Source organism: Urocampus carinirostris, chromosome 4 (assembly GCF_059441175.1).
Source record: "Urocampus carinirostris isolate Australia breed hairy pipefish chromosome 4, RoL_Ucar_1.0, whole genome shotgun sequence".
NCBI lineage: Eukaryota > Metazoa > Chordata > Actinopteri > Syngnathiformes > Syngnathidae > Urocampus > Urocampus carinirostris.
The window spans coordinates 37,877,955-37,901,657 of NC_142352.1; the positions used below are offsets into that span (position 1 = coordinate 37,877,955).

General features: G+C 38.2%; 1 protein-coding gene across 1 annotated transcript in view; it reads left to right on the forward strand.

Annotated features, from left to right (window-relative positions):
- cpne7 (copine VII) overlaps positions 1-23,703 on the forward strand; it is a 78,313-nt gene that overhangs the window by 45,415 nt on the left and 9,195 nt on the right. The window contains exons 8-13 of the mRNA XM_088334468.1: positions 343-441; positions 579-665; positions 4,337-4,396; positions 5,797-5,930; positions 19,337-19,391; positions 21,795-21,846. Coding sequence (XP_088190594.1) covers positions 343-441; positions 579-665; positions 4,337-4,396; positions 5,797-5,930; positions 19,337-19,391; positions 21,795-21,846 — 487 coding nt within the window. The remainder of the gene's footprint in view (positions 1-342; positions 442-578; positions 666-4,336; positions 4,397-5,796; positions 5,931-19,336; positions 19,392-21,794; positions 21,847-23,703) is intronic.

Below are 23,703 nucleotides of genomic sequence, written 5' to 3' on the forward strand. Positions count from 1 at the left end.
GTTGTACATCATGTTTTATTCTTCAGATATGAGACAATGGACAAGTTGAAGTCTACAAAATAGCCTATAAAATGTTAGAAAAAAATGTAGTATTTTATGACTCCAGTGTATTGCATTGGTTGAACAGTGCTATATTATTCTTCCAAAATGTACTATGTATTTTTTAGAATGTATTTATCAAGATACCTTGAATTGAACTCTCCCGTAATGGCTATAATATTGGGTGGTTTGAAAATCTCTTATGGATAAAATAATAGAATGAACAATGTAAAAATCAACAGCTATTTTTCATTATAATTTGTCACTATTGATCTTACAAAAACCGTGTTTGTATGTTTACAGTGCCTAGTGTGGGATTACGACTCCAGGGGGAAGCATGACTTTATTGGGGAGTTCTATGCTACTTTCAGAGAAATGCAGAAAATCTCCAGCGGAAATAAGGTCAGACAAGCAGAGGCAAAGGAGAGATGGTTATGTCACAAATCAAATGTTTTTCTGTATCTCAGTTTCTCACAGACAAAAAAAACGGTTTTAACAAGCACTAAAAACAGTTTTCCTTTTGTATATATTTTTTTCAGGTGATGTGGGATTGTGTGAATCCCAAATACAAACAGAAGAAAAGGAACTATAAAAACTCTGGCGTTGTCATCTTGAAAGATGTCAAAGTAAGATTCAAGCCTTCATAATTCTCACCTTAGATTGGCCTTAAGGTGAATAATGAGAAACGATTTATCGTAAAAATTAGACAGCCATTGTAAATCTCATTTTAATTCCTATGCTTGCTATGTGCAATATGTGCTGTGTGGTTGAAGCTGGAATGTGTATGAAAGCTTATTTTGAGGAGTTGGAAATGAATCAATTCAAACAAAGTATATTAAAAAATAATAATAATAATTTAAAAAAAAAATAGTATTTTAAAGTATTTTTTTCCTTCCACCAACAATCCAAAACTGTGAAGGAAGTAAATGATCCCTTAAAACTGTTGGGCAAAAACGTAAACCAATATGTGTAGAATAACTAATTTAGTGTTGGTTGACTCATTACTACTCAGCGCAGAAAATCTCGATTTTAAACAGACATGGTGTACAAACTTCCTATACTAATGTGTTAACAGCTATCAAGAAATATGTGTAGCTGTGGTGGAAAAAGAAAAAAATGATTATCTGACCAATTACTTCTGGTCTATTATCACCAAATAACTTGTTCAGAGACACAGCCATTCAAGAGTTTGGGGTCACTTAGAAATGTCCTTATTTTGAAGGAAAAACACTGCTTGTTCAATGAAGGTATTTTAGTACAAATCAGAAATAGACAACATACATTGTTAACATGGTAATTACTTTCAAATGTCTGTTTTTAATGCATATTTTCAGCAACCAGCACTCCAGTGTTCTAATAGTACGTTGTGTTTGCTTATTGCATCCGAAGGCTGATGGATGATTAGAAAAGCCTTCTGCAATGATGTTAGCACATTTGAAACCAGTTGAGCTGGTTAGAGAAGCTATAAAAATGACCTTGCTTTGAGCTAGTTGAAATCTGGAGCATCACATTTGTGGATGTGATTTAAGTTTCAGAATGGCCAGAAAAAGAACTTGAGTGGGAAACTTGACTGTCCATTGTTGCTCTAAGAAATGAAAGCTATTCCAAACGAGAAATTGCCAAGAGAATAAGGATTTCCACAGCGGTGTGTACTACTCCCTTTAGAGAACAGCAAAAACAAGCTCTGACCAGAGTAGAAAGAGAAGTGGAAGGCACAACCAAGCAAGAGGACTAGTACATTCCAGTCTCTGGTTTGAGAAAGACGCCTAACAGGTACTTAACTAACAGCTTAAATAGTATCCCCGCAAAAGACAAGTGTGAACATCTATAGTGAGATGCTGGCTTTCAAGGCAGTGGCAAAGTAAATGCAATATCTGAGACTGGCCAACAAAAAAAGATCATATGGGCAAAATAACAGACATTGGATAACTTATTTGATAAATAAAAGTGACATTTTCATGGAAAATACAAAATTGTCTGGGTGACCCCAAACTTTTGATTGGTTGTGTAAGTTCCAGGCAAACGGCCTCAGAGGGTCAACATCATCTACACAAAGCGCTTAAGTTACTCTTACATTAAGACTGCCAAATCGTATTGATAAAAACAACCCCTCACTCACAGTCCCTGAGTCAAGAAATATGAGGCTGGTCTAGTGTTAACAACTCAAATTACAGTGACATGAGGTTAAAACACAAACAAAAGAGATAAAAACAAAAATTTTAATCGCTGTTCAATAATAAGCAAACTGTTCAGTTTTGGGGATGAAAGACCCGTGTGGGGGAGGCAGGAACTGGAGGTAGGAGTGCTGAAAACATGGATGGTAGTTAACAAAACCGAGACAAAAGTACCAAACAAACAAGTGGGCACTAAGCAATTAAAAAAATCCCAAACAAGAACCAGAAAGAAATAAAAAAAAAAACAAAGCCTGGACCTAGAAAATGCAAGAAGAAAAATCATAATAAAAAAAGCAAAAAAACGACCAGAAACAAATCTAGCATGGTGGTAGAAACAAAATGAAAATGACAATGATCCAACCACTTGTTATGATCAAAATGTCCTTTTAAAGGGTGATTATAATTGGGCGCAGGTGTTTCCAATCACCACACACCTGTGCCTGGTTCCAAACGTGGTTTGTGCCCCCTGGTGGAATGAGGAAGGTTAAACCCTAACACAAATATTTTCTTCGATTCTGTAAAGAGGTTGATCATCTGAAAATTGGTTGTTAGTTTTTAGGTAAAATGTTTTTTGTGTCTCTAATGCTTAAAACACTGATGCAGCGGTCCCCAAACTATGGCCCGTAGGGCGGATACAGCCCGCCTCCACATTTTGTCCAGTCCCCTGAACAATACCAGGGAGCATTTTGATTTTTCTTTTTTTTTTACTTAAAAAAAAAAAACAAATCTAAGTGGGAATTTTCAATTGTATCAGGATTCGAAGCGAGAAAACCAAACTCTTACCACTGGACTACCAAAGATGTAGACAACTTATAAAAAGACAGTTGTCACAACCAGAACAAATGGTAGACCCAAACGCGTAACGTTTCACACTAAAGTTTATTGGGATATCGAGGAAGTCAGGTGTGAGGAAACAAACGCCAGCGATCCGGTGATCGCTGGACAGGAGGAGCAAGCAGCTCACGGAATTGGAGCGTGATCGTAATGCGGAAGTGAGTGGATTCGCCGGGGCGGGAGATCAGAGTGTGGTCGGTGGGCATAAATGGGTTGATAGCCGCAGCGGGAGATCAGAACGTGGTTTATGGGCAAAAACGGGTCAGTAACCGGAGACAAACGGGAAATCAGGAACAGACGAGTGGGATACAGATGAAGACGGGACAGATGGGAGCCAGAGTCAAAGTGCTTGCCTTGCGTATGCGGAGGTTCGCTGACGGACTGACAAGGAGTGAATGGAGTACTGAGTTTAAATAGGAGGTGAATCAATCAGGCAACGAGTAGCAGCTGGCGCCAAACGAGGGGGCACAGGTGAGGGCAAAGAGTAATCATGACAACAGTGGGTTTTATTTAATCATCACACTGTCTTAAGCCGGTACCAGAGATGAATGTTAAAATTGTTTGTGCATTTCCCATGTTACTTGACTATACATTTGTCACTTGCCCAAAAGGTGTACAAACCAAAGAACAGCAACATGATTGGCCGAAAGCAACAATGATGGAATAGTCCAAAACACAAACTGGCCTCCAATGAAATCTCTTTTGCAATTGTCTAATATTAAAACAGAGTAAACTTATCATTTAGGATTAAGGCGCTCTTACCACTGTGACCTGGGTTCAGTTTCCATCACATCAAGTGTTTTGCGTTGTGGTCAGCGATATTTTCATGGCACAATTACGGTAATATACTGTCGTACAGCCTAATACATAATTCAAACTTTAAGTTGTTTTTAGGGTAAAACATGTGTGGTTTACACAAATAAATAAGGTACAATTATTGGTAAATCTATAAGATGCCAATATGCTCTGATTTTTTTCCCAATCCCCTTGATCCAACTAGAAAATGTAATTTTGGACCAAATCTGCTACGCCAAACGTGTTAAGCCAAGTTTGGGGAGAGGTAAAACCTAAAAACCAATCACTGAGTGGGTTAGAAGAACCCAACATTTTGCGTGTGTCATTGTACTTGAACTCAATAAATCCTATTTATTTTTTACAAAGTTTCAACTTTCAAAATAAAACTGTATTCCTTAAGCAGATGGTTACAAGCAGATGGCGAGCGCCCACTCAAACATTACCACTTATTATCTTTTGTTGTCACTAAAAGACATATTTATTTTTTCACGCAGCTCCACAGAGTTTATTCGTTCTTGGACTACATCATGGGAGGTTGCCAGATCCACTTTACGGTAAAAAAACTCATTTTTTTTTCACCTCTGGGTCGCTGCAATTTTAATTGTTTGCGCTGTGTGAATTATGGCTGCAATTACAAAAAATCTATAATAAAATGATTTTATTTTTGACTATCCTCGCCAGAAATGTTTTTCCAACAGAGTGCGGCCTCTCTACATGAATATCATTTTTGCTGTGAGCACATTTGCAATAGCATTTCTGGCTCGAGCGGTAACATACAGAGGTTTTGGAGGATTATAGCCTGGATCTCGATGAATACAAAGACTTTCTCAAAAATTGCAAAACAGACCTTGTATCATGGCAGTGGATTGGTGACAAACAAACATTTACAAGGAATGTTGGACAGTGGAACAAAATGAGTCAGACTCGCCTCAGTAGGATTCAGGTAACATTCTTAGACGTATATTTTGGTATAAAAGAGAGGTTGAGCATTATGCCAGACTGTGCCTGATTAGAAGTGAAAAGCATAGTCAAAAGAAAAAATGTCAGTTGTTCAAACGTTAAAAACAACAAACGTCAGTTGTTAAAACTGTGTGATTTTAAACTGTTCAGAATTTGTAAGTACTTTTGTTAGACTTCACAAAATGGACATCATATTTGTTTTATTTATCGTTCTACTGCTGCTAAGTTGCCTCTTCTTGGTTATCTGGGATAAAAAAGTCTACCTCATTTTTTTCCCCCTGTCCCTAAAATAGACAACATTTCATTAATATAAATTAATATATATATTTTTATATATTTCTCTACTGACTGAGCACAGTGCCTTTTTGTTTTGCATTTTTATTCAATCTTTGTACAAATCGGCTGTTCAATAAAACATGTATTTTTCATTGTACCCATTTTTCTTGTGTTTATCATTTGCCACTTGGTTAAATAAAACTTTATGCCAAATTAAAAAAAATAACGATCTGATTAATCGACCAATTGTTTTAATAGTCTTAAGTTGCAGCCCTAGAGTAATCTAAGAATCATCTTGAATTACGCACATTTTTTAAAACCAAGAAAAAAAGTGATTTTGGTCTGTGCTGCCCGCACGCGTTTCCACTCCTTTTAGCACTTGTTATTGTGGGCAGTATCGTGGATTCAGCTGGCCCTCCTTCAATGGTTGCCCTTTGGCGGGACCCCTCTTGTGCGCCGTTTCCATCTTCAGTCGGACCCCAGAAGCGATGAATATTAATGCTGAGCACCGTACATGAATGTGGTCAGAATCCGAATGGAGGGCAATTTGTTCTCCATCTGTGTGGGCGTATGAAAAGCAAAAGCTTGGCGCCTAGCACGACATTTAGTCTTCATATTTATGGATTGCTGACATCAAATGACACCATGCTTTCTGCAGATCAACCGTTATAATGTTGACGTTGCGTTTTTCAAACGGCAATGTTCTCCTCCCCACTAGGTCGCCATTGACTTCACAGCCTCCAACGGCGACCCCAGGAACAGCTGCTCATTGCACTATATCAACCCCTACCAGCCCAACGAATATCTTAAGGCTCTGATAGCCGTGGGCGAGATCTGCCAGGACTACGACAGGTTCGTCTCGCTTGGTTGCAATGTATGCACACGTATTTATTCATTACACTACCACATTCTTATCGCCACAAGAGCCATAGGGTGTAAGCATGCATGTTTAATTCCATTACATATAAATACGCTTTCAAAAGCATTGTCTTTAAGTGCCAAAATGTAAAAATACGTTTTTCTTGTTTCGTTTTAAGAAACTCTTTTAAAAGTTTGGCGTTGCTCGTAGGTAAATATCAAGCCTCTGGAAATGATTTCAGTATGATAAATAGCCATTGGATGGCAGGAGTGGCTTTGTTCAGATCATTGTGCATCCATTAAGGAAGGCCAACTTCCTGGTGTTGCTTCCTATATCCAGGTAATAAGTGTGTGTAGGCAGCCCCGTGTGGTGAGTAGACGAGGTGAAGCAGTGTAGTGAGGGTCGCAAGATATGGACAAACAGTAATACGCAGTAAAATCTTCAAAAGAGCTTCTTCCTTTCAAAAACAGATGAACAAGTACCATCGTTATCATCTGGTCAGGGTCAAGCATGTCCACAGCATGTGATCGCCACAGTGACTAAGATCCTTGCAAAGTGAATGCATAGTTTATGCATTAGTTCAGTGTTCTTGCATTAAAATGTTTTTTTTTGCCAGCAAAGTGCCCATGTGTTTATGGAAAATATTGTTTAGATAAGGGGTTTCCAACACTGTGCCTCTGTCATAACATTAACATATGTGGCCCACCAGGAATGTTGACTGCAGTACAGTGGAACCTCGGTTCTCGACCATAATCCGTTCCAGAACCCTGTTCGAAAACCGATTTGTTCAATCACCGAAATCGTTTTTCCCATTAAAAGTAATCTAAAATCGTTTTAATCCGTTCCAACACCCTGAATGTTTACCATGAACGTAAACATGAAGCTAACCCAGGCCAATTGTACGTTCGCGTTTGCGTAATCTTCCGTACGAAATATTACGCTAACATGAATGTGTAAAAATAAAAAAAAGGATTATAATTATTTAGCACCTGGGTCTCTACAAAAAGTGGGTAGCGCTTCATTGGAAAGGGAGCTCAGTTCCAACACCCTAAATGTTTTACGTAAACAAAGCTAACCCAGGCTAATCGTACGTTCGCGTCATCGTAATCTTCCGTACGAAAGATTACGCTATCATGAACGTGTAAAAATAAAAAAAAGGATTATGAATAGGATTTCTTACCTTTGTGGTGGATGGTGGGGAGAGAAAAATCATCAAAAGTTTTTCAACCTCTTCCAAAACTTGCGGCAGTTACTTGCTTATGGCGCTAACTTCTTTAGCCGCATCACTCGATTTCACAGCCTCCTTATTCTTCACTATCGTACTGATAGTAGATTTAGCCATGCTGTATTCACTAGCAAGATCGGAAATTCGTACACCTCTTTCATATTTAGCTACTATGTCTTTCTTAAAGGCAATAGTTGTACGAACAACAACTTTTTTCACCTGTCCTGCTTGCACTGACCTTCTTCGGAGGCATATTTAGGGGCTAAAACACCCGTACGCCGCTCAGCATCGCACCCTAGCGTACCGGCGTTCGAACCCCGATTTTTTGACCGAACAGCGAAGCAAGAATTTCTCGAAATTTTTGGTCGAACACCGATTTGTCCGAACTGAGAGGCGTTCGAAAACCGAGGTTCCACTGTATTTAATAATTTTGGACCCCCCCAAAAAAAATCACAATTTTACTAGATTATGGCAGTAGCCCTTTGGCCACCTTGCCCATTTTCTGACATGGCAACTGTGAATAAAAAAGGAAAGTTGACTGTGATGGCTGCCGCTTCCAGGAGAAGTGTAAATTGGATTATTTTTTCTCAGAAATCCGAACAAACTGTGTCTGCCTAATTTGCCAAGATTGTGGCTGTTTTCAAAGAATATAAAATCAAGAGGCACTGCCAAACAAAACATGCTGACTGCAAAAAGCTAACTGGAAACGAATGCTGCACAAAGGTGAAGCAACTGGAACATAGCAGCGCTTTTTCACGAGACCCTGCTAGTTAAATGAAAATGCTTCAAAGGCGAGCTATGCGGACGCGACGCTCATCGCCAAGAACTGCAAACTATTCACGGAGGTTACATTTACGGAAGACTGTTCAAAGAATACCAGGCTGAATAGTCATCTCTCACACATTACATGCTTACCAAATCTGGCCCACTTCCTGGTTTAGATGTTAGAGGTATCACAAATGCGAAAAAAAAAAAGACCAGAGTGAAAGTGTTGCTTAAAATCCATCCTTTCACAAAAAGATCCTTTTCTCATAAGTTTTTGGAGAAACGAGTATTTTCAAGAAACTGAGCAATATTCAACTGATGTTTCATAAACAACAGTAAAAGCTAAATGCCTATATCGTTACAAAGCGTAAAAATGGCAAAAATTGGCTTCGATCCACTTTCCATATTTGAGAAAAATATTTGGCATTGAATGACTGAAGAATGAAGTACGATTGCATCCATCAAGCTCAGAATCCGTCTTTCTGCAACTGAATTACATCCGCCTAAATTGTGTTTCACTATCCATGCCACAAAGTAAACCTGGTTTCATTTGGTTAGTTTAAAGCAGGGGTCTCTAACGTGGTGCCTGCAGGCACCAAAGTTTTCCTTGAGGACAGCTGAGGGGCTTGCGGACTTGTTCTTAAAATAGTTCACCTGTGCTGGGTCATTGTGATTTTTTTAGTAAAATAACTTTTTTTGTGATTGACTGAGTCTATTTAACCTTACTTCCAATAATTAAAAGTAAGAACATGATAACTTGTTATTTTAGAAATGCATATCAAACTGGGTGCCCTTTGCCCTAATTAGGAACAAAAAGTAACTCTCAGCTTGCAGACCCCTGGTTTAAAGGGACATTCAGTATTATTTAGAGCCACCTCGTGGTAAAAAAAAACCTTTACTCTTAAAGGTTTTTACATAGTCTTGTTTACACTATTTGCAATTTGACTTCATTTTCAAGGTACTGTGCGATGGAGGGTATTTTAGTTGTCATGTTGAATTTGTTATACAGTATTGGTATTTTCGCAACGTTGCTTTTTTTTTTTGGTTTGTCTCTCTTGGATTTTGTTTTGAAACAGTTTAAAAATATTTTTTTTATTTATGTTTTTACTGTTAAAGTGAGTTTAAACAAATAGAACGTTTGAGTGCCTAAAATATTTGTGCCTTGTTTGTCTTAATTATAAAGTTAACTCAGGGTGGTAGTGGTTTAATTATTTAATGATCATGACAATTCAATGTAGAAAATATCGATATTCAATCAGTATCAAGTTCAACCAATAGATTTCTGTATTCACTGGATCGAATCGATACTAAAATTCCCAGTAGTTTGATGCTTAAAGAATGTTGCCTAGTTTGGCAGTACAGTAATCCGTCGCTACAATTCGGTTGACTTTTTACAGTTTCACTACTTCACAGATTTGCATCGTGTATCGTGTTCTTCATTCTGATTGGCTAAACAGTCCCCTTACTTATTCTTATTTGACAGTACAGTAGTCATTTGTGAAAAAAAAATCAACAACCAAACTTTATACAGTACTTTTACTTGATAGACAAATACTTGAGCCAGTAAAAATGTTTTTTTTGTTTTGTTTTATTGTATAATAGAGTATTATATTGAAAATAAAAAGAAAGGTTTGTTCTTCGCAGATATGGTCTATCATGGAACGTAAGCCCCAGCATTAGATGGAGGATTACTGTATTGATTTGAATAATAAGCAAAATTGTTGAGCTATTATATGAATACTCCTAGGTCAAGAAATGTGTATTTTACATAACACAAGGTAGCTGACTTGCATTTGCTGACTTTCTTTGGTAAAGAGTGCCCCCCAAAAAACTAAAACCTTGGAAAAGCTTAGCTAAGAAAAATGGGAAGAAACGCGCGGTTTGGTCACATTGTGTTTCTGTAGTGTGTAATCTTCCTAGTGCTTTGTGGCACTCGTTTTCGGTGTCACTCTACGATACAGCGACATCTAGAGGTCAAAATTACACAGTGTCCATTTAATTTCTCTCAGATAATAAAAAAAGATGAAAAACCATCTTGATCCATTGACTGCTATGAAAATTGGCTTGTGTTCCACAAATTACCTTCTGCTTTGCCGAGGATTCACTTTCCTACTCTCCTTAACATTAAGGGGATTGAGTAATTGCGTAAAACAATATTTGAAATGAATGAATATGTCAGAAATATATCATATCGGACCATATGTTGCCCATTTAATAGTTATTTTCTTATTTTTCTTTTTCTTTTAGGAAACAATGGTATTTTAAACTTGTTTTTCTTGTAAAAGTAAAATCGTTTTAGTTTGTTTTTCTAGTAAAATTTGAAAGAAGGATATAGTACCTAAAATGGTGGACATGTTTGTTTATTTTACAAATGTTTTCTCTTGTTTGAGCTAAGTAGTAGTCATATAGCGTCATAATAAATATCAGATTCTATAAACCAGTGGCGGGCGGTGCGTTTTACTCTTATGCGAAGGGTCTCGGCCTGCAAGGACGCACGACACGTTCAGCCAGTCTTTTGTAACCAAATCTAAGTCAAACAAGACTGCAATAACAGGGACAAAGAAGAACAATGACAGGTGGATAATGATAAAAAAGTCAGCGAGAGAAAGGCTCTGCCCAACCTGAACATAATGATTGACATTTTAGGCCTGGTCAAAAATTTGGATTGGGTAAGGCTTAGACTCGGGCTCAAGATCCTACCTCTAGGCTGAAAGTTGCGGACATAACCTTTTTTTTGCTTGCAAACGGCTCGCTTGCGCGGGAGTTGTCCGACCATTTGCTATCGAATCAACTCAACAATATATTTATTTGTGCAGCTTGGTCTCTTTAAGTTTAACGGTTTTGTTTCCCAACACCTGCTAGTAGGCGCTCAGAGTCCAATTCAGAATCTGATTGCCTAAACCAACAGCTTTCTCGAAGACCGATGTTATTAACACACAGCCTTAAGGATTTATTGTGAAGTTCTCTGGTTAGATTTGTGAGCCTAGCAACAACTAATGGCTGAGATGTAATCAGTTAAATACTTAAATATAAAGGCACACATCTGGAGGCAGCACAACCAGGGAGATGCAATGAAATCAATATGACAATCAATCTGTAATTATTTAATAAGTATCGCTGGACAAAAGATAATTAACATCACACGATTTAGATATTTGTAAGGCGAACAGAGAATGCCTTGGAGGCACTGATAGTCCACCAATGCTAGAAACAAAGTCAGTAATAGTATTTAGGAAAATTGTCACGTTTCTTAAAATGAGCATGATTATCTTCCAACAAGGCAAAATTTGTTTTTTTATTTTTTTGGTGCAACATTTGCCAGGTGCATGTAATAGAACTGCCCTTGATCCAATAGTTAGATAAAAAAATGTAGGTGTCTTGTGGCAAATTTTTAATTTGGAAAACTACATATGAAAACGCAGATGTGCCAGTTTTTACACAGAACTCTATCATACCTGTCAAGTGGCTACCAAAAATAGACTTTGGTTGAAGTGAGAACCAAATTGAAATTGAGGAACAAACGATTTCCTTTGGTACTGTTGAATGGTTTAACCTGGAGCTGATAAGTTAGGAGAGCCGGCAACACAGATTGCGCAAGATGGAGAGGGGGTTGGAGGGCCACACGTAAACAGGATTCCCTTGGCTCCTTGAAAAGACTTAAAAGCCATTTAATTAATTATTCTAAAAAAAAGGTCTTAATCTCCATTAAAATATCTTAAATACAAATTTCAAAAATCTTAAAAATGTGAAAACATTAATAAGATTTAGTTGCAGTCATCAATTGTTTTTTTTAATAATTCACTTATTTTCTTTTCTGGCCATCACGTGAGCACAATAACGGAACTTTCAAAACGGTAATGTGGTTTCTCTTGGGCCTTTCGGAGACGACACATGTTTCAGATTTACCCACAATACTCATAGCAACTTCAGACAGAGACGTTTACTTTGATTGGACATGAACATTTAATGAGAAGTGGCTGTCTGACGAAAGTTTTTTGTCCGACCTCTTGCTATTAAATCGACACAATATACTGTATTTCCTTGGCCAGCTCATTTCCTAGTCTAATGGCTGATGGCATGATCACTTTGGTGAATTACAGCCCCCCCCTGGCCAATAATAGTTTGTAAAACCGGTGACCATTTCTCAACGCCAGCTAGCTGGTGTTCAGACACCAATTCGGGATCTGATTGGCTTAACCAACAGCTTTCTCGAAGACTGAGATATGGCCTCTGAGACAATTTCTGAGCCTAGCAATAATAATGGTTAAAATGTGATTGGTTATATGCTTAAATATGCGAGGACACATCTAGAAGCAATGCAACCAGGGAGAAGCAATAAAGGGAAACTGACAGACAACTTTGAATTATTTAATAAGTATTGATGGACAAAATATAGTTAACATCACATTATTCAGATATTTTTAGCAGAGAAGCCCACCACTGCCCTTATCTGATGTTAACTGAGTTGATAATTATGTTTTTGGCCAATGATCTACAAACACTGCATACGATTAAAATATTTACTTAATATTTGGTAAATGATAACAGTATACTGCATTGTAAAATGATTCTCATTGCTATGTATTCAGTGTAACCTGACAGCTCCAGAAAGAACGTTTTTGCATCACTTGACACCCTTTGTTGATGCTGCCTTCGGAATTAATGAGTCTCTCCCTTTGAACGTATGGTTGGAATTGCACAAGCTCTGTTTACGTCTTTCTTACACCGCTATGCTCGTCTGCACCTCAGCAAAGTGCAGAACGTTGTTATAATTTATGGCCAGGCTGCTTGTGATCATGTGTTTCTATTTGGACTGTGAAATTATATTTGAGCCGGTGTCATTTTGACCTTTACATCAGCCATGGCATTTAAATCCCATTTTATGAGTACTTTCTATGAATTAATTTAGTTGACATTTAATGGCGCATTGTCGCGAATAATGGCAACATGTGTAATTTTTTAATGGTTATCGTTGTATTACAAAATATATTATTGTTAATACAGGGGGAATATGGCAGAAATCAAAAAATGTTGTGATTGTAAATATATAGAATCAGTAATAGGGGTTTCAGAAGAGCGGCTGAGCAGTGCAGCCGATGGGAAGTGCTTTCATTAGATCAGGAGTCAAAGGAAAGGGAAGCTTTTAAATTCCTGCCAGCTGAATGGAACTACACATTAAAGCAGATGAAAGTAGACAGCTTTTAATAAACACTTGAAACACGGCACCAAATGAATTTTCAGCTTTTTGGTCAGATGTGTAGCAAACCACTTCAGGAACGTTAGAGATTTGTAATGGCAATATACCGTAAATCCCATATTGCTGTTGCTATGTGGATTTTGTTATTTCTTCTATTGACTGTCGATAAATACAAAAGTGACGTGCGGTTAGGTTCTTGTCTGCTGAAGCACAGTCAGCTTTACGAATACAGTACCTGTATATGAAACTACATCTTAATTGTCTTTTGATATCCTTTGATATTTTGATATTCTTTGATATCCTTTTAATATGATATACATGGTGATTTGCAAACTGTAGCATACAATTTTTTTATTATCTTACCTTAACCTATAAGTGAGGCCTATGAGCTGCTCTTTTTGAATAAAAGCATGGACAGATAGATAATCCGTTATCATCAGAAAAGTCCATATAATGTGTAAAAAAACACTTGACTGCACCTGCTTGACATGCTGTTAGCTTGCTATCACTAATTTTATAGTTTGGGGCCGAGATGTGCGCTAAATTAGAATTCTTGGTTTCACTATTGCCCTCAGCCATGAGGAAAGAGAATTGCGTGACTTAGCCTGCATTTGCTGACGCACAGTACATGTATAAGAATTCATGAAAATTCGACGATTTTTGGAAAACAGAAAATCAAAAAATTGTCAAGTTAAATGTGAAATAACCCCGAATTAATATAACCATTTGATATAAACATTTAATTTTATATTTCCATGATGACCGGTGCGGCACAGCCTCACCTGCCTACCTTGACGGCATATCACTGATAAAATCTTCATTATTTTTGGAACAATTGTCCTTTAATCGTTGTTCCTTCAATTGCAATTGTAACATCATGTTGTTCTGGGTAGATACCAGAATGCATTCTGAACACCGACCTCGTTATCTTCTAATGTACATACATATCTGAAGTAAAAAATATACATATAGGAAAAAGATGTCCTTCAGGTAAAAGAAGAAATACCTCTGGGGGATGGAGAAATTTGCTTACACAGAACTTGTGGTCTCGGGCACATCGCTGTAGGGACTCAAGAAGGTCAGAGTTGGCAGCTTAAGCACAATCCGTGAAAGGATAAAATGGACTTGCAGGGGTGGAAAAAGCAAATATGTCAGTGATTATGGAGGAAAGTATAATTTAAAATGTATTTTATTTTAGCAGTACATTTCAAATACTAAAATTCACCCAATAGATACTTAGGGGAAATACATGTAAGAAGACCAAATCCCATGTAAGGGCCCGGTCACACAGCCTTTCACGGGCGTATCGAGGCTGAATCATGGCCAGAAATTTCTGCCTGTGAAGCAGACGCTGTTGGACGCTTTGAGATCGCCATACAGACGAGATACAGCCGTGCTTTACACGCGGTCGGAAATTCACACGCGGTTGGCCGCGCAAAAAAGTTTTGCGCTGCTCAAAACTTTAGACCACGTGTAACCGCGGGCGGCAACCGTGGTACACACGAGGTAATGACGTGGTACAGACACGGAACGACGTGCTACGGCCGCGGCCAGGGCGTGGTTACACGCGGGTAGACGCAAAATTTTAGCGGGTAATCGTGGGTGGAGCACGGTCATAGCACGTTTGTTCTGCGCGTGTATCGCGGTGTTATCATGTGAATTAGCGTGTGTAACGCGTGTGACGGTCAAACGCCTTTCTCCACGTATATACAGCGCGGTTTGCCGAGCACACGTCAGTTGTGCTCGAGACGTCAAGGGGTGAACATGGATCCCCGTCACCGTAGTGACCTCGTCTTAATCCATTTTTATTTCTTGACATTTCTTTTCATTTCATAACAAGATAATAAAATAAAAATGAAAAACTATTACAATAATAATATATTGGCTTCTTCTTCGGTGCCATAGCTTGAAATCTTGATCTTCAAAAAAAAAGAACTAAACTGACTGTGTCTTAAGCGGTTATGATTTTTACAGCCGGGTGTTGTGCCGAGAAATGCATCCCTGCCGAGATTTGCATCCCCTCGCTACTATAACCACTTTTACTTCGTTTTATCTCACTTTTATATCACTTTTCGAGAATGTGATGGCGAAGATATAACCAAAACCACTTCGACTTGCATTTGTTGGGAATGTATACAATTTAAACCATTCTGTCTCTGTATTTGTTGTAAATGTAATTGAACGGTAATGCACACCGTATATAAATCACTTTTGAGAACTGTTATGCACTCTACCATAAAGCTTATTATGCTGAAATAAGCTTTATGGTAGAGTGCATAACAGTTTCAATACGAGCGATTTGAATAGAAAAGGGCTAAATAAACATGTTACCTGCTCAAAAGTAATTTATATACGGTGTGCATTACCGTTCGATTACATTCACAACAAATACAAAGACGGAACGGTTTAAGTTGTATTACATTCCCAACAAATGCAAGACAAAGTGGTTTTGGTTATATGTCCGCTATTACATTCCTGAAAAGTGATATAAAAGTGAGATAAAACCAGATCAAAGTGGTTATAGTAGCCAGGGGATGCAAATCTCGGCAGGGATGCATTTCTCGGCACAACACTGGCTCGGCAGCTTTTATACCCATGGTCCACACGCGTAAATGACGCGGAAATGACGCGATGAGGAAGCGGAATAGTCGCCGGCGTCTGTTTTGCTGGCATACCACCGATGAACAGCGGGTTGGCCAATTTTGCGCATTTTCCATCACGGGCAACCACGGGCAAAAAAAAATTCGCAAAATTTTACCCGCGATACAGACGCAAACGGCTGTGTGACCGGGCCCTAATCTTGAATATTAATGATATCTATGACAAAAGGGAATTAGACTATTTCCTCTTCCTGAATTAACCTATGTGTTAAAAAACTGCAATTGTCTGTTGCTCTTTATGATAGATAAGCTAGTAAGTAGAGCCAACAAAACTGAACTAAATAAAGATGAACCAGAGAGAAGGGGCAGCCAGTCGTGCAAGCGTTCACTCAAACCAAAAATATATCACTTGCACATCCCTGATTGGGAATAATGCAAACCATTAATGCAAACCAAATTATTTTGGAGACACATTTACATGTGCAGATGAGAAGCTTTTCTTCTTCTCTGCATCTGTTGTGCCTATAAGTCATCCACTTTGCTTGCACACACTGCACAGGCTCATTACACTGAACCACAGCCACGCACACATCATCTCATGACGTACAATAGTAAGTAACACAATCACACCAGAGAGCACAATCCCATCATGAATAACGGTAGATGCACACCTCCATGCTTTTGCTTTGTTTTGACTCCTTATTGAATAAAAGAAGATGACCGGTGCGTGTTTGAATGACAGCAAACAAGTTTCTTATCAGGGACACGTTACTTGTTCGGGACATGTGCATTAATGAGAACAGATGATCACATGACCTGATTTCGAGAGAGACCTCCCCAATCTTTTGAAACTGAGATGAGGATTAAGATCTTGATTTATGCAGATCCTCCTATTGAATATCAGGAGAGAACTGTCTTGTTAATTATAGAGTCCCAGATATAACACAGGAGACAGTGAAACAGTGAAGAAAGACGTGTCCTTTAGTTTATCTGTGCGTGTTTGCAAGGAAATTCAAGACTGTCTTCCCTGCTAACGGGCCTCTGAGTGAAGGATGTAGTAAGCACTTCCCCTTGCAAGAGTGAAATAATGGCTAACAAAATGTGGGCAAGTAAACCTTTTAGCCTTTGGTGGAAAGAGGTGACGTGGGTTTTTTCGAGTCCTTGCAGAGGAGTGCTATGATGGAGCCAACATGACAAGCCTTTGTCTGTGTGGGCACAGGCTCATTTACCTTGCTGAGAGTGCTATTATGCTCAACATGCTGACCGAGTGGGAAAAAAAATGTGGCTGTACAGTGTAAGAGATATGATTGGTGTGTTCATATGTACCACCATATAGATGTCAAAGGTGAATGTAGGTAATGACATCATCATAATGAATCCTATTTGTTCACATTATGAGAGCATACCCTGTTTGAATGGAAACAGGCTGCACAGCTTGACTCCAGGTATTTGCTTCCCCTTGTACGGAACACATTTGTTGCAGAAAACAAATAGGCATTCTTAAGATAGCGACAACTAAATCCTGCAGGTCTTTGTTATCGGCTGATTAAAAGGTCTGGACTTGGGAAACAAGTAACGCATTTGAGTTGTTTTGTTATCGTGCGGCTGAAAACCTATTAAGCAGGAAGGGCGGAAGGAAACTGATTGCAATTCTCATTTAAGTTTAATACGCAGACAACAAAATAACCAAATCAGTGTGGACATTGTTTTTATCATAGACTCACAAATGGTCGAAAACATTACCTCAAGTAACACATGTATCATTAACTCATTACCTTTTTAACTTTTAAGTGTTTTTGTCAACATGTTGGCCCTTATTTACCTAAAAAATGTCAACATTCAAATTAAGGTAGATTTAATCTACGTAAGGTCGTGAATATGGGTGGTAGATAAATTATTCGAATATATTGACCAATTGAAATAAACTGCCGAATTTATTCTTTTCAAAACTTGTCTCGCATTTTTGGGAGCACCACATACGTTTTTAGATCATTATTTCAGGAAAATGGATGAAAAACCTTGTTTAGTTATTCCGAAGGTGAATTCTTTTTACCGTTTTGATAGTTCAATATACTTTAATCAAGACACACAAACTCTTGGATTTATGGGCAATATCCTTTTCGAAGGAAGTGAAGCATGGAGAGAATATAAATCATTTCATGTTTGTTTGATTTTTTTTTGTACTGTCACTTATACTGTATTTATATTATTAGCTATTAAGAGGTTTTGATTAATTTTAATTTATTTTGTGTTAAGAGTGGAAATGTGGACAAGCAACGTCTGTTTTTGCAGTTATTGAAGAAATCAACAGTGCCAGACGTTCACCACAAGAATTAGTTTCTCAATTGAAATATCCAATTCTTGAAAAAAATATGTTAAAACAGTCTCTTATTTGTCTCATATACTCAAGTCTTTTTGAAGGGCAAATCCGTTTCATTATTTTTTTTAACTATTTTATCTCACCTCATCTCATCTCATTAGCTGCACTGCTTATCCTTAGTCGGGTGGCGGGGACTATTTTATCAATTTAGTATTTAATTAATCTTGACAAGAATTATTACTCCGAAGAAAACTGTAAACAAAACAAACACACACATTGCTGGATCTTACAAACTAGGATTTATTTATACAAGAAATTGATAAACAAACATTTCAACTGGACAAACTCAACACGTTTCTAATGTTCAACAACATGGTTTCTGTTCAAGCTAGGAATAAAAGCCAAACATATTTTGTTTGAGTAGCAGCCAGATATTAGCCATAAGAAAGAAGACATTTTACGTAATATCAAATACAATTCTACAAATCAAAAGCCCCAAGCAATAATCACTGACCACTCGCTCACAAATATTTCTTTTTGTGGCATTCGACTAGCGTGGCGCGATCAAGAACACAGGGTAATTGGCTATAAACATTAAGGCTGCCGGTAATAAACCAACAAAATGGCAAAACTGGCACTAAGGCCAGACTAGCCGGTGGGGAGCCAATGAGCGCCATCCAGGAGCAAACAAAACAGGAAAGCCCTCGGCATCCCCGACAATATCATGGATGTCCAGACAAATTTATACTAACCACGACACACAAACGAAAAGCCACAACCGCAATCGCTGCTCACTAAAATCCCTGTTTGTTTTGGAACCGTTGTTCTGTTAACCGGTTTTACCATTTTGAAAGTGTTGTCTTCCTTGAACATCACAGCTGGGTCAACTTTGAGACTTAATGTCTGGAGTCCCGCAGTTTGGGAATACCTTTAAGTCTTCATCTCACCATGAACATTTGACGGCGTGACAACCAGCTCCCAATGTTACATTATCATCCATCTCACCTAAAGCACGCACACGAGGGAAAGTAGCAAGGATAAAGACTGAGAGCGAGCTGCTCTCTAAAAAGAGAAGGTTCGTCGGTTGCCTGCGGGAACCGTGGGAGGGATTTCAAATTGTAATTCTGGCTTTTAACATTTATGAAATGCAAACAAGCAGGAGGTTTGACCTTGGAGATGTGAACAGATGGATAAACTATGAATATGTTTCAGATTACTGTCAAGAGATTTGGCCAATTCTACCAGGCAATATACAGACCTGACAAATTCTCCTTCATTTCTTTTCTTTTCAGTGACAAAAGATTTTCAGCTTTGGGGTTTGGTGCCAGGATCCCACCAAATTATGAGGTGAGTTCTTTCACATTCAACTGACCTTCAACTCAGGCAGTAATTGTCAGAAAAATGTGTTTATAGTAATATGCTCACACTCACAATATATAACTACCTTTTCAAATACCTACAAACTGCACTTGACTATTTCCACAAAATATATAATTGACAACACAATTCATCATGCCATCCCAATTTCTAATTTAAAATCAATTACGTTGTTGTTTTGATTCATTAAACTTTTACCTTGAAATATCAACTAGGTTCCAGGAAAAAGCTTCGGGCTGGAATGATAGACCCCTTGGTGGTGATTCTCAATTTATATTCATTACTTTAATGAATTTGTTAGTGGAGGTGCTTTTTTTAAGTAAATTGGACTCGGGTAACCGTGAGCTTTTGCTGATTGGCTCCAGGGAGTAGCATGAAACAAACACATATTCTTGTAGAAAGTCTTTCATATAAGGACAACATTTTAACATGTGTATACAGTCAACTGATTCCCACTAATTATAACTCAATCTATACAAAGATAGGCAAGTTGTCGGCATGCCTGTCCCAAAATCCATCGTTTGGAGTTTAAATGTCTGCTTGAATAATTATGTCCAGTGGCAACCATTCTCATCAGGAATTCTAAAATATTGCTAATATTGAAAAATATAAAATAAAGTTTTTCCTAGATAAGGGGTCAGAAACAGAAATCATGGCAATGATAACTCAGACAACAACCTTACTTGCCAGACTTAAACCCACTTGGAGGAACAAGAACCTATGAGTGAAAACAAACATTAGACTCATGCAAGCGCTTGTTACTTCCATCTTTCTCTACGCTTGCGGAATCTCACAGCCAAGCTGGAAAGGGAAATCGAGGCCATGGAGATGCGATGCTACGAGAAACTACATAGCCCGTGTAATTCTTTAATATTGTAATGAAGTTAAACTTGAGTTGGTATCTTACAACAGAGTAGTCACGTTCCCCACCTCCAATGTCGTCATTTTGATAGGATGCTAATATTGCTAATATAGATATGTACAGCATGTGTTGCATACACTTAAAGGCTCCAGAAAAGTGTTTTTCTTGTTCTTTTTTTGTCCGATACGGCTCTTTGAACACTTTGTGTTTAAACAGTTGAATAATAAACATCTGGCTGGGAACACTTTAGTGAGACTAATTACATTTAACATGCTGTTACAGAGGGTCAGATGAAGCTGCCACCCAATAAAACATCCATGTGCAACTTGTGAATAAGTGGCCATCAGTAAAGGCATTAGTCACACTTGTGCATTACTTATGTCTTCTGTCACGCCTCTTAATAGTGACTATATTAGTCACACCGTTGCGGTGTGAAATGCAAAACCACCGTAGCAACTAAAGGAACGCGAGTGATTCAGTATACAGTAATTGCGTCCTTGCATAGCCAGGAGACCTGCATGAATTTTGCACTCATGATTTGAATCGTTTGAAAAGTAAATATGCAGCCATCTGCAATGTCATTGCTCAGCTGACTCTGCAGATGCTTTTAGGAGGAAAAACAGATCTTGATTGCGTAGAAGAATGATATTTAAAGTGCTTGCAAGTGATGAAGTCCAATTTTGGTTGTCATTATTGTTGTGTTTACCTTTCTGTATGGCACTTAAGTATTACAGAATCAAAAAAAGAAATGGATTTGTTCAACAAAATGCCAACGACTTCCTCTGTTTGCATTTTACTTTTCTAACATATAAATGAAACTCATATGGCCAGTAGTGGGTGTGAATTCAGGCTGGCTGAAATGTAGCTGTTGGAATATTTTAATATATGCCTTTAGTTTTAACATTAATACTTCTCCAAACCAATTTGGTCAGGAACCCATTTCTGCTTAAGTTTTGCTCGGACGCCAATCACATTTCAATGAGAAAGAGATGGAATTTTCATTCATCCATTTTCCTCAGTAGGGTCGCGGGGGTGCTGGAGTCCATCCCGGCTGTCTCCGGGCAGTGGGCAGGAGACACCCTGAACTTGTGTCTAGCCAGTCGCAAGGCACACAACTCACACGCTCATTCACACCTAGGGACAATTTGTTCCAGCCAATTAACCTTACATGCGTGTCTTTGGAATGTGGGAGGAAACTTGAGTGCCCAGAGGAAACTCACGCTAGCACATGCAAACTCCATACAGGAAGGCTGTTAGGTGGTTTTGAACCCATGACCTCAGAAGTGTGCCGTGGACACACTAACCACTGCGCTGCCGTGCCGCCCCATCAGATCTCTCTTTATTAAATTCAAATAGAGCGCTTACAAAACCGTCTTTCGACAAATCAATAGTTTGGGGGAAAATGCTGGTAAGATTAGTTGTTGGAGCTCAAAACATTAATTCATTCAAACACATTTTTCATACATGCTGTTACACAATTTATCATTTTAATTGACTAACTCCCTCCACAGGTGTCACATGACTTTGCCATTAATTTCAATCCAGAAGATGACGAATGTGAAGGTAAGTTTGCATGCACTCTTATGTAACAAATACTTTCAAACACTGGGATTTAATTCTTTTTTTCCATCGACGTACATATTAGCCAAAGTTCTTTGTTTTTGTTTCTTTTTCTTTTTAGGGGGCACAAGTATTGGTATCGCTATCACAGATTCTGTAAAAGTATTGGTGTCCACACCATAATTAAGGCCATTTTGTAATTAGGAAAGAAACATTTTATTTTTTTGTTATGTAAAGGTTGGTAATCATTTCATGGAATATTAAAGAAAAAAAATACAGATATAGTCAGGCCTTCCAAAATTATCTGTGATATTTGGAGGGCGTATTTCACACAGTAGTGAATCAAATTTGGTATCAATATCTTAACTACAGAAGAGATCTTACATAAAATTTGAATTGATTCTAACAGAAAAAACAATATTAATAATTACCATCATGATTAGGCATGTATTCTGATAATTGTATTCTTTTTAAATATTGGAAAGGGGATCACATAGGATTCCAGTTTGTTATTTTGTCTATTATACCTCCCTGTTATTCATTGTTTTCACTATTACACACTGTTTACATCATTGTCTCTATTGGCCGATCATGTTGCTGTTTCCTGAATTACACACCCTTTAGTGCTGATCTGCTTTGGTAACCTAGGAGATTTAATAAAAAGAAAGGTCCTTGATCTAGCTGGTTCTGGGTCCAAACTCTGGAGTCTTTTCCCTGACAGCAGCAGGTTGAAGATGCTGTGAGATGGGTAGGTGGGGTTAGCTTGTGGGTTTGGAGTGATACAGGAGTTGTAGATGTCCAGGAAGGGCATAAGGGAGACACCAATGACCTTTTTCACTGTCTGCTCTGTTAATCCTTTTAAAACAGGTTGGAATTACTTATTCTAGGTTTAAGTCCTTTACTGTTCTCCTTGCAAGTTCAAAATTCATTGATGTCTTCTCTCCTTTTTTCAACTGACTACTAAACTATAAACCTATAGAATTGAAATAAGATTCTGAAAGTATTGAACCATGAGTAAAATATCAAGTCAAGGTACAGCCCAAGTTTTCATCCATTATCTGCAACACTTATCCTCACTAGGGTCGCTGGGGTGCTGGAGCCGATCCCTGCTATTTTCAGGCAGTGGGCAGGGGACACCCTAAACTGGTTGCCCGCCAGTCGCAGGGCACACAGTGACATACAACCATTCACACGCTCATTCAAGTCAAGTCATGTTTATTTGAATAGCCCTTAATCACAAGGAGTCTCAAAGGGCTGTACAGACCACAGATTATTGCAAACTATTATTACACCACCCCGTGATCTAAAACCTACATGAGGGCAAGGAAAAACTCCAAAATCTCAGCATGAGGAAAATTCAGAAACCTTGAGAAGGGACTGCACATGAGGTAATCCCCCTTCTAGGATGAACAGGCTGCAATGGATGTTGCATTAACTAAAAAGAGATATTATCAACATTAAATATAGACAATTCATAAGCTTTAGAATATAAGTGCATTTTAAGCCTAAATTTAAACAGTTCTACTAAGATTTATCGAATCTCATAGGGCAGCGCATTCCACAGCACAGGGGCCCGAATGGAGAATGTTCTCGAACCTGCGGATCTCTTCTTGGGTCATTCATACCTAGCCAAAATTTAGATCAGCCAATTAACCTACAATGTATACGTAGAAGCCTATATTGGCAATATTACAACAGGTATATAATATTCTGAACAAACTCCAAAGAACCTCTCTCAGGATTGTTTTCATAGCTTCCACATTAGTAACATATTCAACACGAGCACTTGGTTCTCTCGCGGGTTTTCCTTTTAAGAGTTAATCATATCGGAAAACATCTCCCATGTGCCCCCTGCAGCTT